This window comes from Dendrobates tinctorius, unplaced genomic scaffold (assembly GCF_039654945.1).
Source record: "Dendrobates tinctorius isolate UK_male_01 unplaced genomic scaffold, ASM3965494v1 ptg000049l, whole genome shotgun sequence".
Lineage (NCBI taxonomy): Eukaryota > Metazoa > Chordata > Amphibia > Anura > Dendrobatidae > Dendrobates > Dendrobates tinctorius.
In genome coordinates, this window is record NW_027361717.1 from 9,844,265 (window position 1) to 9,868,705 (window position 24,441).

Here is a 24,441-nt window from a genome sequence, read left to right on the forward strand (position 1 = left end):
CACCGACAGGCACCAAGTACCTCAGTTGGTGAGAAAGCAGTAGGAGAAGCAACCAAAAAACTATCAACATATGTACCAACCAAACAGGGAACCTCGAAGACCCAACACGGTACAACTTAAACAGGGAGGGTGCTGTGTCCCCCAATGAAGGCTCCAAGAAAGAGATTTTACGGTAAGAACCCAAAATCCCTCTTTCTTTATCGCTTCATTGGGGGGACACAGATTACCATGGGACGTTCCAAAGCAGTCCCGAGGGTGGGAACAGCCATAAAGGAACGAAAGAAGGAAGGGCTTAGGTCGGCCGATGTGCTACCGCCACCTGCAGAACCTTCCTACCAAAAGCTGCATCAGACGAGGCCTGGGTATGAACCCCGTAGAACCTCGCAAAGGTGTGCAAAGACGACCAGGTCGCGGCTCTGCAAAGTTGTAAGGCCGAAGCCTGGTGTTGCACAGCCCAAGAAGCCCCCTACAGCCCGGGTGGAGTGGGCTCTCACCCCCGGAGGGGGGGGCGTTTTTCCCTAAGTCGGTAGGCTTCCAGAATGGTAGAACGAATCCAGCGAGCAATTCTGGATTTGGATGCCGGAAGCCCTTTCCGGCGACCTTCAGAGATGACAAGCAGGGAATCGGATTGGCGAAAAGAAGCGGTCCTGGCAAGGTAGACACGCAAGGCTCTCACTGCATCCAGTTTGTGGAGCGACTTTTCCAGAGGATGAGCAGGCGCAGGACAAAACGAGGGAAGGACGATATCTTCGTTAATGTGAAAAGGAGATACCACCTTTGGAAGGAAGGAACTGGCCTGAGAACGCCCTTATCCTGGTGGAGGATTAGGTACGGGGAACAACAGGATAAAGCCGCCAGCTCAGAAACTCTCCTGATGGATGTAATGGCGATTAGGAAAGCCACCTTCCACGAGAGAAGAGACAGATGAATGTCCTGGATAGGTTCGAACGGCACCTTTTGGGGCGCGCCAAGAACGAGATTGAGATCCCACGGATCTATAGGAGAGTGATGAGGAGGAGCCACATGGGCGACTCCTTGGAAAAAAGTCTTCACCTGCGGTAAGGAGGCCAGATCCTTCTGGAAGAGAATTGCCAGAGCAGATACCTGTCCTTTGAGGGTACTGAGGAACAGGCCCGCATCTAAACCAGACTGGAGGAAACCTAGTATGGATGGAATGGAGAACGATAAAGGAAAAACATCGTTATCGTCACACCAACGGAAAAAGGACTTCCAGTACCTATGGTAAATGCGAGAGGATGCTGGCTTCCTAGCTCTGATCATGGTTTGAATGACCCGGTTGGAAAAGCCCGATTCCCTTAGAATCGCGGCCTCAACGGCCATGCCGTTAAACTCAGAGACTGAGAATTCTGGTGGTAAATGGGGCCTTGTGAGAGAAGATCTGCACGGTCTGGAAGCCTCCAGGGAACGTCCGCGAGCATATTCACCAGCTCCGCGTACCAAGGACGTCTTGGCCAGTCTGGAGCCACCAGAATTACTGGGGTGCCTTCTGACTATTTTCTTGACTACCCTTGGGATCAGGGCAAGAGGAGGAAACAGGTAAGGCAGTTGGAACTGGGACCACGGAATTACCAGGGCGTCGCAACCGACAGCTAGCGGATGATCCCTGGACCTGGCTACGAAGAGTGGAACTTTGTGGTTCATCCGAGATGCCATGAGATAGACGTCTGGGGTGCCCCAACGCTGGCATATCTGATTTAAGACTGTGGGGTGAAGGGACCATTCGCCTGACGCTAGGCCCTGACGACTTAGGAAGTCGGCTGCCTAATTTTCCACCCCTGGAATGTGAACAGCGGAGATCGCCGGAACGTGACGCTCTGCCCAACGCAGTATCTTTGCCACTTCTGACATTACCTGCCTGCTGTGTGTACCGCCTTGGTGGTTTATGTACGCCACGGCCTTGGCGTTGTCCGACTGAATGCGGACTGGTTTGCCTATGAGGAGAGGCTACCAGCGGTGGAGAGCAAGAAAGATCACTCTGATTTCCAGAAGCTTGATGGGAAGAAGAGCCTCCTGGGCGTTCCAGCGCCCTTGGGCCGTTTTTCAATGGAAAACCGCCCCCCATCCTAGGAGACTGGCATCGGTGGTGATGACTTGCCACTGAGGCAGAACAAAAGACCTTCCCTGGAGAGCTGACGCCGGAAATGTCCACCAAGTCAGAGATTGCCTTATTCTGAGAGGAAGGAGTATGGGACGGTCCAGAGAAGCTGAGGTCTTGTCCCAAATTGAAAGGAGGAACAGTTGGAGAGGGCGAATGTGAAATTGTGCAAAAGGCACTGCTTCCATGGAAGCTATCATCTTCCCCAGGACCTCATTCAGGACCGAAGGGCAACGGGCCTTAAGCGTTTTAGGGATCGGATCACCTTGCAAAGGGCTGAAAATATGTCCCTCGGAAGAAACACTCGGGCTAAATTTGTGTCGAATTCCATGCCCAGAAATGTCAGACGCTAGGTAGGGTGCAGGATGTAATTCTCTTTGTTGACAATCCATCCGAGGCGGCCAAGAGTATCCAGGGTCATCTGAAGACTTTGAAGACAGTCCTGGTGGGACGAAGCCTTGATCAAGAGATCGTCCAGATAAGGGATGATGACAATCCCCCTGGAGCGAAGAATAGCCATGACTGTTGCCATCACCTTCGTAAAGACACGGGGAGCGGAGGCTTGGCCGAAGGGAAGAGCCGTGAACTGATAGTGGTTCTCTTGGATCGCAAAGCGGAGAGATCTCTGATGTTGCCGGCACACAGGGATGTGAAGATAGGCATCATGTATGTCCACAGAACAGAGGAACTCTCCGGGTTCCATCGAGGCCATCACCGAGCACAGAGACTCCATTTTGAAATGGAGGATCCTCACAAAGCGGTTGAGCAACTTGAGGTCCAAAATTGGGCGAAGGGAGCCGTCTTTTTTCGGAACTACGAAGAGATTAGAGTAGAACCCTGAAAACCGTTCGTTTGAAGGAACGGGGACGATAACTCCGGCGGAAAGAAAGGAGGAGACAGCCTGAAGGAACCCTGGCATCTGGGACTGCTGTCTTGGGGGTCGCGACTGGACATTGTCGATTTTGTATCTGGATATGACGAATTCCCTGACCAAAGCGTCGTCGGCGACAGCCAAGCGTCCATGAAAGAGGAAAGTCTGCCTCCCACCCTGGAAGAATTTCCAGGTGGGGGTGACCCGTCACTTCGAGGAAAATCTACCGGACCGGAAACCTGAAGATCTGGAAGATTGGCCTCTAGATTTCCAGCGGGGAGCGGGCCTATACGATGGTTTTCTCCGCTCCCTGGAAGTTGAGGACCGGTCTTGCTGGGAAGACCCTTCTGTGGAAGAGAAGGGGCGAAAGGACCTAAACGGCCGAGAAGCTTTTCTGTTGAAAAATCGTCTAGGCCAAGATTGTGGGAGAGGGGTACTTTTGCCCCCAGTGGCATCTGAGATTATCTGATCCAGCTTGGCGCCAAAGAGCCTAGAACCGTGAAATGCCAGGTTAGTGAGAGACTCCTTAGAAGTGGTGTCCGCATTCCATGATTTCAACCAAAGGATACAGCGTATGGCTACTACAAGGATTCGGCCAAAAGATATTTACCCGCATGATTAATTTGGTCTGCTAGCTCTTCCTGCGGAGCGGCCGCTAAGATACCCTTGCGAAGAATTTTTGCCCAAGCTGAAATGTCTTTTGCCACCCAGGCGGAAGCGAAAATAGGACAAAGGGAGGCGCCGGATGCCTCAAAAATGGACTTAGCCAGCAATTCTATTTGCCTGTCCGTTGGATCTTTAAGCGATGCCCCGTCCGGAAGGGATTGAACCGTTTTAGAAGAGAGACGGGAAACTAGTGGATCCACTTCGGGAGCCTTGGACCATTTTGTGAGAAGGTCCGCATCAAAGGGATATAGCACATCTAAGTACTTGCGGCCTGAGAAACGTTTCTCAGGGTGTTCCCAGTGTCTGGCTAACGAAGTGTCGAACTCATTGTGATTAGGAAATTTCGAGAAGGAGGTTTTACTCGCCTTATCATCCTTTATTTTGAGTGTTTGAAAAATAGCTGCTATGAGGCTATCAACCATGTCCCGAGTTTTAGACATGTCTGCCTCTGAGTCAGATCCTGATTGGGAATCATCATCTGACCTAAGGTTGTCTACCGATGAAGGAGATGAGGAACGTAGCCTGGGAGAAGCGGAAGGACCTTGTGAGCTGGAAGAAGAACCTGAAAGAGCCCGCTTCCTGGACCCTCTACCCAGTCTGTCCGTCTGAAGGTCGCGGTCAGGTGCGGGCGACTCACTGTGAAAGGCGGTCGGCGCACAGGTGGCTGTAGATAGCTGAAGTATCCGTTCTAAGACCTGGACTAGAGACTGAGAAACCTTAGTCAGGTCAGAGACCGACAGACATTGCCACGGCCCACTCTGGAGGAGGTGGAGTGCTCTCATTTCGGGTTTCGGAGTGCTCCTGAGGGGCAGACATAATGGAAGGGCTGCAGGACGGGCAGAAGGGAGACGAGTGACCTGACGCCCACTTCTTTTTACACAGCGCGCAGGCATAGTGAATAGGTGTGGGTCTAGCACAGAGAGCCCCTGCAGGGTTGGGCATATGTGAAAAAAGTATGGCAGTATATCTGCACGTATGTGAGAGGGAACTGCTGACGGGAGCTAATTGGAGCCTCAGAACATTAGCAGCAGAGCCTACCGAGGTCCAGATGCGCAGTCGGGCGCCGCTGTGTCCCCCATGCAGAGAGCTGATGAGAGAGAGAGATATCCAGGAAGTCAGAATCACGATAGCGATAATGGGTCTTCGCAACCGAGCCGCATGATTGGAAGACAGCAGCAGGGGGGGGGGGGCGCTGCTGAGAGAGGGGACTGACAGTGCTGAGGAGGAAGAAGTCCCGTGATAGGATAATAAAGGCATGAAAAGAGCGCGCGCTCAGGAAGAAGGAAGCTTTCCAAGTGAAAGCAAAAGTAAAAAAAGATGCGGTTACCACCCGAGACCCTATGGCCGACAGCGCACCCGGGGACCGCAACGCCGCAGGAGAGATGGAGGATACCGGGAAATACACTTCCCGCAAAATCGCTGCTGAACCTGAAACCCCCCCCAGAGGTGAGCGATGGAAAGAGGAACGCGCGCGCCTGCATAAAAAAGAGGCGAATTTCAAACAGGGAAAGTGCAGGCTAGCAGAAGCGCCAACCCCGATGCCTTCCATGAGAAAGAATGGAGGGCGGGGATTTCAAAACAGGGGCCGATGTCTGGGTACAGAGGCGCCTGTGGGAAGGCTGCAGGGCTGGAGGAGTTAGCTTGGTCACTTTTTTTTCTTTTTTTTGAATGCGGGGCTGGAGGGGACCGCTTACCTGACGTCCCTGAAGAGGATTACCGCAGGGGCCCACCATAGAGAGCCGGCCGCTGGGAAGGAAGATACTCTGTACCCGCACCATGTCCCCGTGGTGCAGAAGACGGCGTCAATTTCTTGCAGAAAGGAAAGGTCACCGCTGGCGACCGCCTTCTTCCTCTCAGCCCTGTCCTGGGAGAGGGGTGAGGAGGGAAATCGGCGAGAACCGGCCACCTGTCGTCCGCCCATAGCACCCGAGGGTGATAGGGGAAAAAGGTCCTGCCATCGTACTGAGAGTTGCGATGTGGGTAACACCACATTGCTCGCTCAGCCGCCTGAGATGGGAAAGCAGGATGAACTTACACCCTGTTTCCCGATGCTGAAATCTGAAAAATAAATGAGAAAACATTAATACACACAACAAACCCTATTGTTAAAAGCGGATCTGGGGAGATCCCTGTCTGCCTCCTACAGACACTAAGCACAAACTGAGGTACTTGGTGCCTGTCGGTGGGTGTATACTGCCGGGGAGGAGCTAATTTTCTTGTTTTGCATAGTGTCAGCCTCCTAGCAGCAGGAGCATACACCCATGGTAATCTGTGTACCCCAATAAGGCGATAAAGAAATACCATCCAATAAATATTTTTTCATGAACGTTGTTCGGATTAGTCATTTTTCCCATCAGAAAACACTTTCAGGAATAGAGTGTGATGACAAGATTTCAGTTTTCTACATCAAATATCTGAATTGTGAATGCAGCTCTGAAGGCTAAACGAAAATGCAAGAACTGAAGTTTTGTTGCAGACTTTTCTTCGAGCTCATCAGATTAGGGCAGTTTCCACAATGTGTGTGGAATTCTGCAGACCCAGTCACACGAAAGGAACAGTCCTAGACATGTCTAGGACTTGTTGCCCCATTGTAAGCATACATCGCGGCAGCATCTTTACACTTGGCGGCATCTTTATTCTGAGCCTGGTTCATCGAGATCAGTGGGGAATTCAGTGCATGGACCCCTTGCCATTGTAAAGTTATCCCTCATCGTGATAGGGGATAACTTTCGAACACGAGAACACCATTTTAATGAGGCATCAGGACAAAATCATGACAAAATATTTATATCCTAATTACCCATGCTCTGGTTCTCATCATCTTGATCAATAAACACATGATCCATGACGAAAGTGAGCAGTTCAGATTGCAGTCCTATGTCAGGATTAAAGATAAGCAGCACAAGATTGTCCCTTCCACCCGTTGTTAACTGGTGGCTGAAGATCATAAGAAGGTCACAGAGCAGCATGAACGCCTGGAAGAAAAGGAACACAGTGATGCTAAGTCACAAGTTTTGGGTAGAAACCACCTTATAGCAAATAAATCCCCACAAGAAATCAAAGATCCAAACCTACAGAATTAAGTTTTCTAGTGTCCTGGCGCTCGTCCAGAAACATGCCGCAATCAAAGAATTCAGCAAAAATGCATTTTGGGGAGATTTATCAAGGCTTTTTCGTGAGCTTTCCAGCATATATAATTCACAAATTTTATTGCACGTTTCTTTTATGCCATTTCGCCAAGAGTGGGCACGGTTAGCTATGGAAATGGGCTGTAACCAAACGTAAGAATCGTAACTGATAAATGACCTCTCTACTGGAGTGCGATTGATTTTTTTTTTTACAAAGGGGGCACATGGCAGTTGGTGAATAATCCCTCCTGTTGAATGCCCCTTGAGCTATTTCCTTACTTGACAAATCTCAGCATCATTGTCCCGCCTACCACCTCGACTACCTACCTGTTCTTTCACCTGGGTGTTAACATTGGAAAGACACTGCTGACAGACGGCCAAGAAGGACTTTACAGTTTTTCGTAAGATCAACATATCGTCCTGTAAAAAATTAAATCACATCCTACTAGAACAGCACGTCTGCCTACAGGTACATTACACTAGGCTGCTACATGACATGGCCGCGTCACACCCTGTATACAGGGGACTTACTTTGGAAGGGTTGCCTTCTGTGATTTTCACCAGCTGCCACAGTACGGAGTAGTGAGAGCACTGGAGAGCCTGGACGCCAATCTGGACAGACAGCCATAGTGAATACACTGTATGATGCCCGCGTCGCTATAACACCCCATACTGAGCCCAGATACCCACCTGCTCGATCATGCCTTCATGCTCAATGCCTGCCCTCAGCAGCCGGTAACAGTTCCCAAACAAGTCCCATTTTGTCAGATCATGAGCGCTGCAAACAAGGAATAGCAACCATTTATAGTCAGACTTCTCCCGCCAATGCTGAAAACGCAAGTCCACATAAAATCCAAAATAAACAACAAAGGCGGCACATATCATTATGTATTGTAAAAGTTAAAGGGGTGGTCTGGAAAGCACACATTTTTTTAACAAAATGCTCACACTAGATAGGGGAAAAAAAAGCATCATCCAATCTCTCCGCACCAGTTCCTATACTGCCTTGTATGCCAGCCTCTGCTCCTGTTATCACGACATGACAATGATCCACTGCTGCCAGTGATTGGCTGCAGCAGTCACACATCTCACTAGAGAAAGTCCTCACTGCAGCAAGTAGTACAGACCAGGAGAGGAATAGGTTAAATGAGGTTAATAGAGTTTTTGGGGGTTACGCCAATCAGCTTTTGAATAAGAATAAAAATCCCATCCAGACAACCCCTTTAAATAATGATAACCTTTCCTAGGTAAAGGGGGTGGGCTTCACACTCCATCAGCAGAATGCAAAGTTTAGCATCTTCAGAGAGGTGCCCATGGGCAGCGGTGTCAGTCAGTGGCACCGAGCTACAGAACCAGGCACAGCTACATGCATAAAGGGCTGTGCCTGTGTAATCCATGTTACATTTCACTTCCTATATCCTGGACTGATCATTTATTCGCAAAAACTAAATACACAGGTAAAATATCTCTTCAGTGAACATAGATTTTTTAATGACTGAGATCGATGACAGTTAGTGATTATAAAGTTCCATGGAGAACTAACTGTCCGTTCAGAACTTGCAGCAGAACGTCCGTGTCGGCCTTTAGCTCCTCCATGGAATATCACAAGCACCAACTGTCATCTCAGTAACAGGATATTTAGAGTTCAATGAAAACAGATTTTACCCGTGAGTTGAGGGCGAATGATCCGTCCAGGAGGAGAATAAAGCAGATTTCTCTGATCAGACATATTACAAAGTTGTTCATTTCCACGTTGAGTATTGATTTAGGAAATAAAAATGTAAAATGATAGTTATTCTCTGCTTGTGCAAGAGAGAAACACAAAGTGCACTCACTTGTGAAAACACGTCAATCGCTTCAATGATGCCAAGACATTATATACATCATCCTCGTCGGCTTCATCGATCTACAGAGACAGCATATACTTCAGAGATGACATTTTTAAATCCATTTTTATACAAATATTCCAATTTTCCATACGCCACCAGTATCAGTATCTACAAATGTACAGTATGTGAACTGTAGCAAAGCAGAAATGATTTATCACTGTTTCTGAAGCAGAAGAAAAGTTATTGTGGAAAAAGTGAAAATCTCCACTCCAAACAATTTTGAAAAAGCAGGGGAATCACTGGAATAGTTATCAGCTCATACACAGAACACCTTTGGTTTCATTCCCATATATAAGACACGAGTATTAAACTGAAAAGTGCTTGTATAGCATCAATTGCTTCAAGACAATGGGGCGTTTCAGTCACAGCAATCTAGCAGAATTTCACACTTACAGTGCAGTTGGAGTTTAAAAGAAATTTTGTCAGTAAGGCTAGCTTCACACTAGCGCACTTTACATGCAGCGCACGGCGCCGCTAAGCGCCATCCCCTGCCCGGTCATCTCCTCCTACTATCGCACACGGCTGCATGCGATCTGCGCACCCTATCGGGTGCATAGGGTGCGCAGACCGTGCGCTAGTAGGATTTTTGTGTGTGCTGCTCACTTTTGAAGGTGCGCCGAGCGCGCCAAAATGCAACATGGTGCGTTCGGTGCACCTTCAAAAGTGCGCAGCGCACGCAAAAATCCTACTAGCGCACCCTATCCTAAAGATAGGGTGCGCAGATCACATGCGGCCGTATGCGACAGTAGGAGGAGATGACTGGACGGGCAGGGAGCGGGGCTTAGCGGCGCCGTGCGCTGCATGTAAAATGCGCTAGTGTGAAGCTAGCCTAAGATTTTCACTAAGAAACCAGAGTAGCTCAGGCTAGGGGACAATGACACAACTCCAATGAGCGCAGTCAGTGCTGCGTCACACCAAAATCAGTCTTCCATTCATTTGCAAATAAGCGACACAAGTTATCTGGCCGTCTATGGCTCCTCTCCACCGCTGCCACCCCACTTCATAATGGAGAGCGGAGAGGACACTGAGCCTCCATCTATACTGTCAATCACGTGAGCATGGAGGCAGCAAAGAAGAGCAGGCTGCAAGGTCCAGATTAATTGCTTTCTCCAGGTTTGTGGAATAAAACTAAATAGAGAAGATATTCAAGAGGGAAATGAAGAGGTGGAGTCTCTATGGGTGGAGATACAAGGAGAGAAAAGTAATAAAATCCTCAATGTTATAAGCCACCAAATATAACAGAAACCACTAAAAATGTATTATTGAAACAAATAGACAAAGCAGCAAATCACAATGAGGTGATTATTATGGGGGACTTCAACTACCCCGACATAGACTGGGAAACTGAAACCTGCGTATCTCAGAAAGGAAACCAATTTCTGTCAGTGACCAAGGATAATTATCTGTCACAACTTGTGCAGGGCCCAACTAGAGGGACAGCCCTTCTGGACTTAATTTTAAGCAACAGGCCAGATAGAATAACAGAAGTCCGAGTCGATGGGCACCTAGGGAACAGTGACCACAATATAATACAATTCCACTTGTCCTTCAGTAAGGTGCCCTGGAAGGGGGTTACAAAAACGCTGAATTTCAGGAAAGCAAAGTTTGATCAGCTTAGAGAGGACCTTCGCCGAATTGATTGGGACAATGTCCTCAAAAATACGAGCACAGAAAATAAATGGAAAATATTTAAATCAGTTTTACACACCCACTGCGAGCTAGCCATACCGTACAGAAATAAAAGGGCTAGGAACAGGAGAACACCAACGTGGCTAAATAAGGATGTAAAAAGGGCAATAAATAACAAGAACAAGGCATTTAAGAAGCTAAAACAAGAAGGCAATGAAGAAGCATTAAAAAGTTATAGAGAAAAAAATAAAATGTGTAAAAAACAAATACATTTAGCAAAAGTGAAAACTGAGAGACTCATTGCTAAGGAAAGTAAAACAAACCCCAACCTATTCTTTAATTATATAAACAGTAAAATGATTAAAATTGATGGTGTCGGCCCTTTAAAGAACAATGAGGGTGAAATCATAGAGAGCGATGTGGGAAAAGCAAATGTTTTAAATACTTTTTTCTCAACAGTGTTCACACAGGAAAAGGATTTGCCAGGGGAAATGCAGAGTGATAATGAAAACTCCCCATTAAGTATTACCTGCCTAACCCAAGAAGTGCAGAACCGCCTCAGTAGGATTAAAATTGACAAATCACCAGGCCCTGATGGCATTCACCCTCGGGTATTAAGGGAGTTAAGTAATGTGATAGACAGGCCTCTATTTCTTATATTTAAAGACTCTATAGAAACAGTCTGTTCCTTTTGATTGGCAGCAAGCAAATGTGGTACCAATATTCAAAAAGGGGGGTAAAAGGGAACCTGGAAACTATAGGCCGGTAAGCTTAACATCTGTTGTGGGTAAAATTTTTGAAGGGTTTCTAAGGGATACCATTATGGAATATCTCAATGTTAATAAATGTTTAACTCCACATCAACATGGATTTATGAAGGATCGCTAATGTCAAACTAACCTGATCAACTTCTATGAGGATGTAAGCTCTCAAATGGACCAAGGAGAATCATTGGATGTCATTTATCTCGACTTCTCTAAAGCATTTGACACTGTCCCACATAAAAGATTGGTAAGTAAGATGAGAAAGCTTGGGCTAGGGGAAAAGGTGTGTAGATGGGTAGGTAGCTGGCTTAGTGATAGAAAACAAAGAGGGGTTATTAATGGTGCATACTCAGATTGGGCCAGGGTTACTAGTGGGGTACCACATGGTTCTGTATTGGGCTCCCTACTATTTAATATATTTATTAATGATCTAGTGGATGGCTTACACAGTAAAATATCAGTATTTGCAGATGAAACAAAACTATGTAAGGTAGTTAACACAAAGGAGGACAGTTTGCAACTACAGACAGATTTGAGTAAATTGGAGAATTGGGCTGAAAAATGGCAAATGAGGTTTAACACAGATAAGTGTAAGGTTATGCACATGGGAAGGAGAAACAGATGCTACAATTATTTACTAAATGGGAAACTGCTGGGGAAATCTGACATGGAAAAAGACTTAGGCATCTTAGTCAATAAGAAGCTAAATTGGAGTGCCCAGTGTCAGGCAGCTGCCACCAAAGCAAATAGGGTCATGGGATGCATTAGAAGAGGTCTGGGGACACGAGATGAAAGCATAATTCTCCCTCTGTACAAATCACTCGTCAGACCACACTTGGAGTATTGTGTGCAATTTTGGACGCCGGTGCTCAAGAAAGACATTACTGAACTTGAAAGGTTCAAAGGCGGGCTACTAAATGATAAATGGAGTTGGTTCACTACAATACCCAGAAAGGTTATCAAAATTAGGTCTATTTACTCTAGAAAAGAGAAGACTTAGGGGAGACCTAATATATATGTACAAGTACATCAGAGGGCAATACAGAGATCTCTCCAATGAACTGTTTGTACCAAAAACTGTGAAAAGAACAAGGGGGCATTCTCTTCGTTTGGAGGGAAGACAATTTCTGCACCAGCATAGAAGAGGGTTCCTTCACGGTAAGAGCAGTGAGGCTCTGGAATTCTCTTCCTGAGGAAGTGGTGATGGCCAACTCACAGAATGAATTTAAGAAAGGAATGGATGCTTTTCTTGTGAGTAACAGTATAGAAGGTTACAAATAACATAATATTATAGGTAGATGGTTGACCCAGCTTAGGGGAAGGAATTTTTTTCCCTATGGAGAAAATTGGCTTCTACTCTGTTGATCCTGGGGAAGGCAAAAAACCCACAATGCAGAACAGCTGCACTAAAAATAGGCTGAACTAGATGGACATAAGGTCTTCCTTCAGCCTTCAAAACCATGTTACTATGTTAAAATAAAAGTTGCACAACTCGAAGTTACCAGTCGTGGTGTAACTTGCACCTAAAATCATTAAAGGGAATCTGTCACCCCGCCTATCAGCTGCCGGCATTGACATCAGGGGATTATCTACAGCATTCTGTAATGCTGTAGATAAGCCCCGATGTAACCTGAAAGAAAAACGCGTTAGATTATACTCACCGGGGGGGGCGGTCCGGTCCGACGCCTCCCATCTTCATACGATGCCGTCCTCTTCTTCACTTCTTGTAATGGCTCCGTTGCAGGCGCACTGCTCTGTCCTGTTGAGGGCAGAGCAGAGTCCTGCAGTGCGCAGGCGTCGGAGCCACTACAGGACAGGAAGAAGAGGACGTCATCGTATGAAGATGGGAGGCGCAGGACCGGAACGCGGCACCCATCGGACCGGACCACCCCGTCCGGTGAGTTAAATTAACGTGTTTTTCTTCTCTTTCAGGTTACATCGGGGGCTTATCTACAGCATTACAGAATGCTGCAGATAAGCCCCTGATGTCAATGCCGGTAGCTGACAGGCTAAAAAAAAAGGGTGACAGATTCCCTTTAAGTGTTGTACGCCTCGTAATGAAGGGACATGCGGTAGAAAGATGTGCCTCATTCATTACGTCTGGTGTGTACCATGCCACAACACTATAAAAGGTACAGACCTACCCAATAAGTCACATCACCCCTACCTCCTTAACCCACAGATCAGTCATTCCAGGTTTAAACATTTTTCACAAAAGCATAGTAGGAAAGAAAGAAGGAAAAAAAAACCCATAACAGGTTTTTCATTTCATCAGACATTCATATGGCCATGACAGCTTTCCACAAGACCCTCTCTGATAGTCTGAACACTAACCCCCTGGTAATATGGGAGGGCTTACTTCTTGCAGTAAATCCTCTACGGCATGTGAGAAGCGATCGACCAGCTCATCGATCAGCTGACTGTGGGCCACGTCCACCCTGTTCTGGATGGTGTACTCCTCACTGCACAGGATGCTGTACGTCTTACTACACGCTTCTAACACGTCCGACTCTGTGTGTTTCTCCACCACAAACTTGATTTGCTTTAGTAAACTGTCCAGGTGCTGAAAATGGAAAGAGAGCAAGGTCTGGGGACACATCCAACATGGAGTGTGACATTTACACGGCACACCACCAATGTTACAGTGGTAGAATTCTTCACTACGTAGAGGTAAGCACTAGGGATGAGGGAATAGCTTCAGATAACTCCTTATCCAAATAGCCATAGCGCTTCCCGAATAGCTGCCTTGGGAACCAGGAGCGCTCCTGATAATGAGCTGTTCGGCACCGCAGCTGCATGTGTTTCGCGGCTGAGTGGCAGTCACAACACATACATGGAGAGCCTGTTTGTTATGACTGTCACACAGGTGTGGCACATGCAGTTGCGGCGCTGAACAGCAGATTAATGGGAGCGCGCCAGGTTCCCAAGGAAGTTATACGGGAAGCGCTATAAATATTTGGATAAGTAGTTATCTGAAGCTATTTGTTCATCCCTAGTAATAACCCTTTTGTTAAATTGGTTGTGGACAAAGGAAATTAAGGGCCTTTTATATATAGACTCCTGAACTCCTATATGAAGAAATTCCCTATACAAGCTAAACAAATATAGGAGGCAGATGTGGGACCAATCTCAGAGGATCAACTCACTCTTGGAACGGATACCCCGACTATCATTAAATGAGGCACAGATTCTCCCAAATTATCCTAACCCATAGGAAGTATAAGACACCTAGATTATTACATATTGGATATTGTCCAAATTATTACTGTCCAAGATGTAAATCTGAGGATGCTGGGTTACTACTACTGATGAGCGAATGTACTCGGGCGTTATACGAGTATCTTGGGTGTACTCGAGTAATATGTCCCCGCAGATGCAGGATTTGCAACTGTTTGTTCGGCAGTCCCCCGCATGTGTTGAGGATGTCAAGCATCCATGAATCCTCGGGGACTCAAGCATATTACTCAAGCACACTCGCTACTACACAAGCTCTGGGAATGTTCTGAGTTTGGGAATTTTTGGAAAAAAGATTACATCTATGACTAGTAGAGTATATACCGAGATGACGGCAGATCGCAGAAAATGCACACTAGGATTAATAGAGGAGGACGTAACATTTGACCCTGTTCAGATAGGGTTTCCCAGATAATATATCAGGCTAGGAAACATATTGCATCTAAATTGATTAATCCTTCACCCCACGTTATTTGAAGAATTTAAAAATAGAACAAATATCATTAGACTGGAAAAAGTTATATACAAAAAATGTAATACAATGATTAAATGTGAGAGAATATGGGGTCCATGGTTTGATACTCCTAGTCTGCCATCAAGAGAGTTGTTGAAGAGACCATTTAATTATATGCGTCTAATGTGATATTTTGATGCTTTAGAAATATCCAAAGTGTATATTAACATTCTATTTGCCTGTTTAAATCACTGAAACACAAAATGCAATAAATGTGTTACCAAAAAGACCGTACGGCCACCAAATATGGAAACAATTTGCTGGGTATGTTTTCAGTATATTTCTTTCCTTGGACTATGAGTGAGTTGGTCCAATAATTTCCTTGGGAATAATTTATGTATAAAGCCCCTATGTACATTGTGTAAGTGAGGTTTTTTTTAATGTGATTTACGTTATAAATTACTTCAAACATTTTTAATTAAAAACAATTCGATTTAAAAGTAGTAATGGGCGAACCGAACAGTCAAGTTCGAGGTTCATACCGAACACCTAATGTCCGTGCACGGACCCGATACATGGACTTTTCCAAGAAATCTGTCTAAGGCTGGTTTCACATTTGCATTTGGAGACGCAGCGGACGCTCACCGTGAAGCTCCGCCCCCTGCCATGCCTCCTCCGGTCAGCTCCGCCTATGGGCGCAAGCCGCTGTATGCAGTCTGCGTACCCCATATTTAGCATTGGGTAAGCAGGCCGTGCGCAGGTATGCTTTTGCCGCCGCATGCGTCCTTTTGATGGTGCAGCGACCTGCGCCAATAGGAAACACGGGAGGGGGCGGAGTTCACGGCGAGCGTCCGCTGCGCCTCCAAGCGCAAATGTGAAACTAGCCTTAATGTTCAGCAACCCGAACATCGGGTGTTTTCCACGCTGTCTTCTGTGTGACAACGCGAGAAACACCGGAGGCTCTGATCGACAATAAGTTTTGTATGTTTGTCAGCTGACATCATGTGAGCCAGCAGCTGTGACAGGTGGTAAAAAGGTTATCACTTGTCACAGGAGTCGGCTAATGAGATTATAGCCCGCAACTGTCAAAAATAGAGGGAACCCCATGCCATTATTTATTGCACAGGTGTCTGTTGATGATACTCTCATCAGCTTTGCCTGCTCTCACCGAAACCAGGAATAGGATGAGACTAGCACTCATCAACTGACACCTGTGACTGGCGGTAACCTTTTTACCGCTGGTCACAGCTGCTGGCTCACACTGTCATCTGACAGCGAGGAACCGCAGCCCTCTGACCGGCGGTAACGATCTTACTGCCGATCAGAGCCAGTGTTTCCCATGCTGCAACACATGACTTGGTCCATGTTCGAGCACCTGAACAGAACTTTAAATGTTTCAGCGAACACCCAAGGGTTCGTCCATCACTATTTAAAAGAATTGATCACTACTTCCAACAAACTGTACATGTGAAGAAAATACTGTGATGACCGCCATATCATTTCTGGATGTGAAGATGTGGGAAAAGTAGAATCCCATAGCGCACCCCCCCCCCTCCCCGAGTGACAATGCTTGCATACCTTCTCCATTCGGCCAGTGCTGTACAGCTCTAGATCAAAAAACTGAGGAATCTGTAAAAGATTTGCCACTTTCTCCGCATCAGCAGAATACTAGAGAAAACAGTACAAAACGTTACATATTGTGCACATACTGATTTGTCAGGGTCTGGGACATGACAAATACATAACTTTGTATGGAAATGCAAAAAGGTCGAATTTTAATTTACAGCTATTCGTCACTCCTTAAGGTCACAAAATGCATATTTGGTGCAGAATTTATTATCACTTAGCTGCAGCAAAATCTGTGTGTATTTCATGCAAATTTTGCTGTGGATTTTCTGCACATTTCACCATTTCCATTATCTGCACAAAGAACTGATACCATAGGACAATTTACAAAATGAAAAGTGTAGACGACATGATGAAGTCTCATCTATTTAGCTGGCACAGTAGTATGATGTGGCTTTTCTGTGTGTAAAGCAGCAACAGATATGCAATGTGTGAACTTGGGGTTAAAGTGTATCACCAGTCACATAAAGCAGATTACAGTGCAAAAGCCTGCCCTATAATCTATGTCTGCAGCAATTTCTTTTCAATCTCAATATTCTCTATCTTCTAAGCTTCCGTATTCAGTGCAGTAAAATACTGTGATAGTACAGCATAAGACACCAGCCACCACTTGCTTTTTCCCCAATAGAAGAAGCTGCCAATAACTGTTGGACATTGCAGGGATAACAGGATTTTTGGTTGCCTACCGTAAAATCTGTTTCTCTGAGCCTTCATTGGGGGACACAGGAACCATGGGTGTATGCTGCTGCCACTAGGAGACTGACACTACGCACATAAAAAAGTTAGCTTCGCCTCTGCAGCATACACCCCACCGACTGGCACTAAGTTAATCAGTTAGTGAGAAAGCAGGAGAAGCAACAGGATAGAATGAACAGACAGACAACTCAACTGTAACGATAACACACAGAAGAACGAACTAGAGTGGTAAAACATGGGAGGGTGCTGTGTCCCCTAATGAAGGCTCCGAGAAACAGATTTTACGGTAAGTAACCAAAATTCCTGTTTCATCTATCGCTTCATGGGGGGGACACAGGAACCATGGGACATCCCAAAGCAGTCCCTGGGAAGGGAAAACGCAAAACTCCATTCAGGTCGGAGAACTCACCACTGCCGCCTGCAAGATCCTTCTGCCTAGGCTGGCGTCCGCTGAAGCGTAGGTATGGATCTTGTAAAATTTGAAAAACTTGTGGATGGAAGACAGGTTGCCGCTTTGCAAAATTGTAGGGCGGATGCCCCATGGTGTACTGCCCAGGAGGAGCCCACTGCCCTGTTAGAGTGAGCCTTATTCCCCGGAGAGGCACTCTGTTCTTAACTCAGTAGGCCTCCAAAATTGCAGTTCTGATCCAGCGAACAATCGTAGCCTTGGAGGCCAGCAGGCCTCTTCGCGCACCATCTGGAATGACGAATAGGAGATCCGTCTTCCTAAAGGAAGCGGTCCTAGCCAGATAGATTCTCACCGCCCTGACCAGGTCTAGCCTGTTCAATGAACGCTCCAGAGAATGAGTCGGAGCAGGACAGAAGGAAGGGAGGACAATATCCTCATTAAAGTGAAAAGTGGATACCACCTTGGGAAAGAAAGAAGGCAGAGGCCGCAGCACCACCCTATCCTGGTGAAGAACCAAGAAGGGGGGGGGGGGGGGGGTGACGCATCTAATGGAGGTGATAGCCACAAGAAACGCCACCTTCCGGGACAGAACCGACAGGGAGACCTCTCTGAGAGGGTCAAAGGAAGAACCCCTCATGACCTGCAGAACAAGACTGAAGTCCCAGGGGTCCACGGGATTCCGGTACGGGGGAGCCTCAGGCGCCAGCCACTCCTTGAAGGAAAAGTCTTGAACGGGAGGCTAAGGACTTCTGAAAGAGGATGGAGAGGGCTGATACCTGACCCTTTAAAGAACTAAGGGCAAGGCCAGAATCAAGTCCCGCTTGGAGAAAAGCCAAAATGGAAGGAAGTGACATGGTCATCGGCGGAATATGATTGGACTCATACCAGCGGAAATAGGTCTTTCCAGGTTCGATAATAGACCCTGGAAGACGACGGCTCCCTAGCCTAGATCATGGTGCGTATCACCCGATCAGAAAAACCGGACGCGCTCAGAACCACAGTTTCAACAGCCACGCCATCAAATTGAGCGGCCGAGAACTCTGGTGGCAGATCGGTCCTTGTGACAGAAGATCTGGCCTGTCTGAGCGCCTACAGGGGGTGTCTGCCAGAAGATTGACGATTTCTGCGATCCAAGCCCTGGGCCAATCTGGTGCGGTAAGAATGACCAGCACCCCCTCGGCTTTCATATTCTTCAACAGCCTGGAAAGAAGGGGAAGGGGAGGAAATAGATCAGGGGAAGGCCAGAGCACCAGAGCATCGGCACCCACCGCGAAAGGGTTGCTGGACCTGGAGACGAACCCATGGAACCTTCCTGTTCAGCCGGGATGCCGTGAGGTCCACACCCGGAGTTCCCCATCAAAGGCAAATCTGATGGAAGTCTCCTGATGCAGGGACTACTCTCCTGCCACGAGACCCTCGTGGCTGAGAAAATCGGTAGCCCAGCTGTCCATGCCGGGAATATGCACTGCGGATATAGCTGGAACCGTCGCCTCCTCCCAGAGGAGGATCCTGGATACCTCGGCCATCGCCAAGGGACTCCGGATCGCTCCCTGGTGATTGACGTATGCCGCTGCTGTGGCATTGTCCCTCTGAATCCTGACTGGCAGACCTGAGAAGCCTTTCTCAGTGATGGAGGGACAGAAAGATAGCCCTTATCTCAAGGATGTTGATCGGTAGGGAGGACTCTTACGCCGACCAACGCCCTTGAACCGTCAGATGGCGAAACACTACCCCCCAGCCGAGAAGACTGGCGTCCATCACCACCTGCCAATGGACAGGAAGGAAGACCGGCCCTGGAGTTTGAGAGGGGATGACAACCACCAGTCGAGAGACCGTTTGACTCGGGAAGAGAGACGAAGAGGACGATCCAGCGACAGGATAGACCCGTCCCACTGAGAAAGGAAGGCCTGCTCAAGTGGAACTGCGCAAAAGGGATTGCTTCCGACGCGGCCACCATTCTGCCCAAGACCTGCATTGCTGAACGCAAGGAAGGAAGCCGAAGGCCTTGCAGAGAGCGAACTCATTGCTTGAGGATTGCTCTCCTCTTCGGGGAGAGAAACCCTCGCCTGTCGGGTGTCGAACAGCATGCCTACGAAGACAAGGCGCTGAGTCGGAACAAGGCAGGACTTTTTCCTGTTTACTAGCCACCTGAGCAGAGCCAGGGAGTCGAGGACGACGGACAGACTTTCCTGGGCCTGAGAGAGACGGAGCCTTGATGAGAATGTCGTCGATGTATGGGATAAGCACTAGGCCCCTGATCCTCAAAACTGCCATCAATGCAGCCATGATCTTTGTGAAGACACTGGGAGCGGTCGCGAGACCGATCGGCAGGGCGACAAACTGGAAATTGTTCCGCTGCACCACGAAACGCAGGAACCTCTGATGAGCTGGAAAAATCGGAATGTGGAGGTAGGACACTTGGATGTCTATGGAGCACAATTCCTGCACCACCATGGAAGTAATTACTGAGCGGAGGGACTCCATCCTGAAATGGCACAGGCTGACTCTTCTGCTCAGTAACTTCATATCCAGAATGGGCCGAACCGCACCGCTGTTCTTTGGCACTACAAACAGGTTTGAATAGAAACCTGTGAAGCGGTCTTGTTCTGGGACGGGGACTATAACTCCTGAACCGAGAAGGGAGGCGATGGAAGCAAAGAAACCCAGAACCAGAGCAGGATGTTTGGGGAGAACAGGATTCAAAGAATCGATCTCGGGGATGCGAAGCGAACTCCATTTTGTATCCTGAGGATACTACCTCCCTGACCCATGCGTCCTCCACCGAGGCGAGCCAAACACCCCTGAAAAACAGGAGACGACTGCCTAGCCTGGGAGATACGCTGGGATCTGGACATAAGCCATGCCGAGGAAGATCTGCCAGGTCCGTGCCTGGTGGACCTACTATGGAAGCTTTGAGGATGCCATGAAGGAAAGGGCTTGAAGGAAGCCTTTTTCTTGACCTGGTGGGTCTGCGGCCTGCGCTGACCGGAAGAATCCTCAGTCACCGCGAGACGTCGAAAGGACCGAAAGGGACGGAATTTCCGCGTCCGGGAAGGCCGGCGAGTTCTGGACTGGGGAAGAAGAGAACTAAAGCCTCCTTAATAATCTGGTCCAACATGGGGCCAAACAGGCGGTCCCCTCTGGAAGGGGAGGTTGGTAAGCGACTTCTTTGATGATAGGTCCTCCTGTTATGCTTTGAGACAAATATTCCTTCGGATGGCCACCATATTGCTGGACGCCTGAGCAACGCATAACGCGACATCCAGGGAGGCAGCTACCAAATATTTCCCTGCGTAGGAAATCTTGTCTGCAAGGTCGGCTAGCTCCCTCGGAGGATCTCCCGCAAAGATGCCCTTACGAAGCTGTTTGGCCCATCTGGCTATGGCCTTTGAGACCCAGGTAGAGACAAAGGCCAGGCATAATGTCGAAGCAGCCGCTTCAAAGACTGACTTTGGCACCGATTCTATAATCCTATCGTTGGAGTCCTAGAGGGATGCTGCGTTAGATAGCGGGAGGACCAAGCTGGATGACAGTCTGGAAACTGGTGGCTCCACAGCTGGAGGAGATGTCCAGTTAGCGGTGAGCTCATGGGAGAAGGAATATAGGATGCCGAGGTGCTTCCCTCTTTGAAAGGGTCTTGCAGGGTTCTCCCGTTCCCTATTGAGTTCCCACACAAACTGACTGTTGGGCAAAGACCATGAAAGGTGGTTTTGACAGTCTAAACGAAAACGACTCATCTGCAGGTTCCGTAGCAGTATCCTTGATGCCTAAGGTCTGGTTGACTGCGACAATCAGGCTCTGGACCATATCTCTCCTGTTAGAAGCCTGTTCTGAATCTAGTTCTGAATCATCCTCTGACAGCACTTCCGAAGATGCCTCCCCAGACTCGGGAGAGGAGGATCTGGAAGAGGGAACTCGCCGTGAAAGACCAGATGTTGAGATGGAGTGGGAAGAGGACCCAGTACAGTGCAACTGTCTGGGTCACTTGCGGCCTGTGTTAGAGGGGCTGTGACCCACTGGCAACTGCAGAAGCCAGAAGGGGCAATTTGTCAAGCACGGACACCAGAGTCTGCGACACCCTGGTGAGGTCCGCCACAGACTGCGACAGAGAAGAAGCCCACCCTGGGGTAGAGAGGGACTCCTGGGCGGTGGGTACATAAGAGATTGTTGCACTTCTGACAGAGAGGAGAGGACTGACCTGGGAGAAGTTTGGACTTGTACGAAGAACATGTAAATTGTCTGACCAGAGTAGAGGAGGAAGAGGAAGCAGAGGGACGAGCAGGCTCTCCTTTGTGCTTAGGCATGATGAGCAGACCCACTAACTGATGTCAGAAAGGTTAGGGGACAGAAGGATGGAGAGGTGTCAGTCTGCAGAGCAGAGCTACTCACAGTATCCTGTCACCTGCTCCCAGGCTGTAATTGCGATGAGCGCAGGACCAGCAAAATGCAGATCTACTGAGAAAAACCGCCGTTCGGGAGTAGAAGCCGGAAGATGGCGTCTTTAGGGAGGCAGCAGGGGACCCAGCCAGCTAAAGCATCCGCTGCTGCTGCAGAAGAAAACCCGCTCTCAGGAGCTGGAAGAGGGGCGGAGCTAGGCGCAGATTCCAAGGGGAGCAAGATGGCGGTGACTCTAGCTGACTGAGGAGGCTGGGAGTAGTGGGCGGAGCCGCCCGCCGTGCACAGGAAGGAGAGGGAGACGGGTGGGAGAAAAGCCCGCCCGGAAGACAGAGAACGGGGGGCGGAGGCAGCAATGTAACTAGGCCCTAGAGAAGTCGGGACCTAGCTCACAGGCAGTGACCGCTGGAGCCTAGGGGGACGCAGAGGTTCACACAGCGGCGCCGACAGAGCACCAGGCACAGGCTGCAGAGAGGCAGGCAACAAAGGAAGCTCCGGAGCCCTCCAAACATCTGATCCTCCCAAGGATCCACAGAACTCGTGTCCGCTGGAGTGACGCTGAGGCCCCGAAAACGCCGCAAAAAAGGGTATGCCCGATGCCCCTGGATTTAAAGGGTACATACCCTCCAAATTGCTCTCACAGAGTAAAGGAAAAAAAAGGGGGCTTTTTTTTTTCCAAATCTTCCTTCTTATTTTTCTTCTTTTCCTTGCAGGTCCATCACCACCTGGTGGAAAAGATGGAAAGTACCTCCCCATCCATGAAGATCGGAAGTCCGGAATCCATGTTGCGGGACGTCCGAGTCTCCACTAACCAACAGGCTCTGGTGAGCGAGTGGGTAGGGGGACGGAGGCAGGTTCGGGTACAGATCACCTGAACACGCTTCTGTGTTAGGGGTTGGGGTACTGCCGAACAGACATATGAGGATACGGAGTGGCAGTACACGCCGTACTCAGTCTCTGTTCACACTGTATCCCTCCAGAAAGGAAATTACGCACATTTGGTAGATACGGGTCTCAAGAAAGACCAGTGTCCACCTCCTACTGACACTAAGCTAAAACTGATTATCTTAGTGCCAGTCGGTGGGGTGTACATTGCAGAGGAGGAGCTAACTTTTTTATGTGCATAGTGTCAGCCTCCTCGTGGCAGCAGCATACAGCCATGGTTCCGGTGTTCCTCAATGAAGCGATAGAGAAACAAACATGGTTTTAGCTTCAATTATAATAGGGGTTGACGTGTTAAGATAGTTCCATTAAAGGGATGGTCAGCCCAAAATGAATGTGCAAACCAAGTACCGTACAGGCACTCAGTGCACTTGTCACGTGGTCAAATATTTAAGTGCATATCACGTGGTCAAATATTTAACCGCCTTTCCATTTTGAATTCTGATTGACAGCTGTGGCTTTATTGACCAAGTGATGCCCAAGATAGGTGGGAAGGTGCACTTAAATGTTTTGCCACGTCAAGAATGCATCATGCGCCTGTTCTTGGTTTGAACAGTCACACTGTGCCGACAGACTCCCTTTACAGCTAAGCTGTGTGCCATACAAACATGCATTGTTTCCATACCTTAGATAGCAGCATTGGAAGTGCAACAATGAAATGTTCGGTAAGCTTATTCTTGTCATCTATTTGGGTTTTTCTCTCCTTGGCAGTCAAAACCTGTAGGGAAAAAAAAAAAAAACTCAACCAATTTCAAACACTGTGAACTGGACATTACACAAACTCCAGGTTGAAAAGAGCCACACGATAGGTTCCTTTTCCTACTCACCCTTTTTCCGGTTCCTCTCCCCACAGGAGGATGTGCCTCTGCGGCCTGCCGAATTGTACACACCATGAGCTCTATCAGGGCACTCTCCTGCCGCTCAGACATCACTGGAAAACAGAAGACGCTCAGTGCATACTTTGCCAGTATTCTGCAGTCATAACATGGTACTAACAGGGTGCAGCACTTGAGAATGAAGCACAGATGTGGACAACAATATCTGCTCCGCTCTGCAGAAAACTTGCCATAAACCACGGGGATCTATTTTGCTAGGTGTCAGAAATTCAGATATGAGCAGAATAGAGATCGTGGGAATGGTGCATGAAGGTATATTAGGAGCAAAGATTGGGATCCGATTCTGTTCTTGGAAAAGATTATTGCGATTTCACAGGACAGGATCCAATCTCAGTGTAGAGTATACGTGAAGGCAACAGACCGTCAGATGCCGTAGTATCAAAAAGGACAATATTCCAGCACCGAAGTTCAATGATGAAACATTGATGAGAAAATCTTAGGGCAGGCCGGCAATGACTGCAAATACTTGATGGGCTTTTCATATTCAGAATCACAAAATGTAACATGTTGGTATACATGTGTGATCATAAGCAGAACTTTGCTCCCGTTGGCTCGGCTTGTATGGACCGATCTCCAAAACTGAAGAGAAGAGTGGTTTAACCAGCGGGAAGTGACAAAGTAAGTGGTGCACAGATCTGACAAGGAGAACGCTTACTACTGACTAAGAGGTGAATTCTCTCATAATTGGGAGCCTCAAATATTCATTAACTAAAAACGTGATCATTC

The 24,441-nt window shown here is 48.0% G+C and overlaps 1 protein-coding gene across 3 annotated transcripts in view; it reads right to left on the reverse strand.

The window, feature by feature from the left end:
* Window positions 1-24,441, reverse strand: part of STAG1 (STAG1 cohesin complex component) — a 253,841-nt gene that overhangs the window by 19,146 nt on the left and 210,254 nt on the right. For all 3 annotated transcript variants that reach the window (XM_073576500.1, XM_073576501.1, XM_073576498.1), the window contains exons 16-24: window positions 23,647-23,750; window positions 23,445-23,537; window positions 16,330-16,419; window positions 13,423-13,626; window positions 8,617-8,687; window positions 7,472-7,559; window positions 7,313-7,393; window positions 7,109-7,201; window positions 6,454-6,628 (exon numbers count right to left, since the gene is read on the reverse strand). In XM_073576500.1, the coding sequence (XP_073432601.1) occupies window positions 6,454-6,628; window positions 7,109-7,201; window positions 7,313-7,393; window positions 7,472-7,559; window positions 8,617-8,687; window positions 13,423-13,626; window positions 16,330-16,419; window positions 23,445-23,537; window positions 23,647-23,750 (999 nt within the window). The remainder of the gene's footprint in view (window positions 1-6,453; window positions 6,629-7,108; window positions 7,202-7,312; window positions 7,394-7,471; window positions 7,560-8,616; window positions 8,688-13,422; window positions 13,627-16,329; window positions 16,420-23,444; window positions 23,538-23,646; window positions 23,751-24,441) is intronic.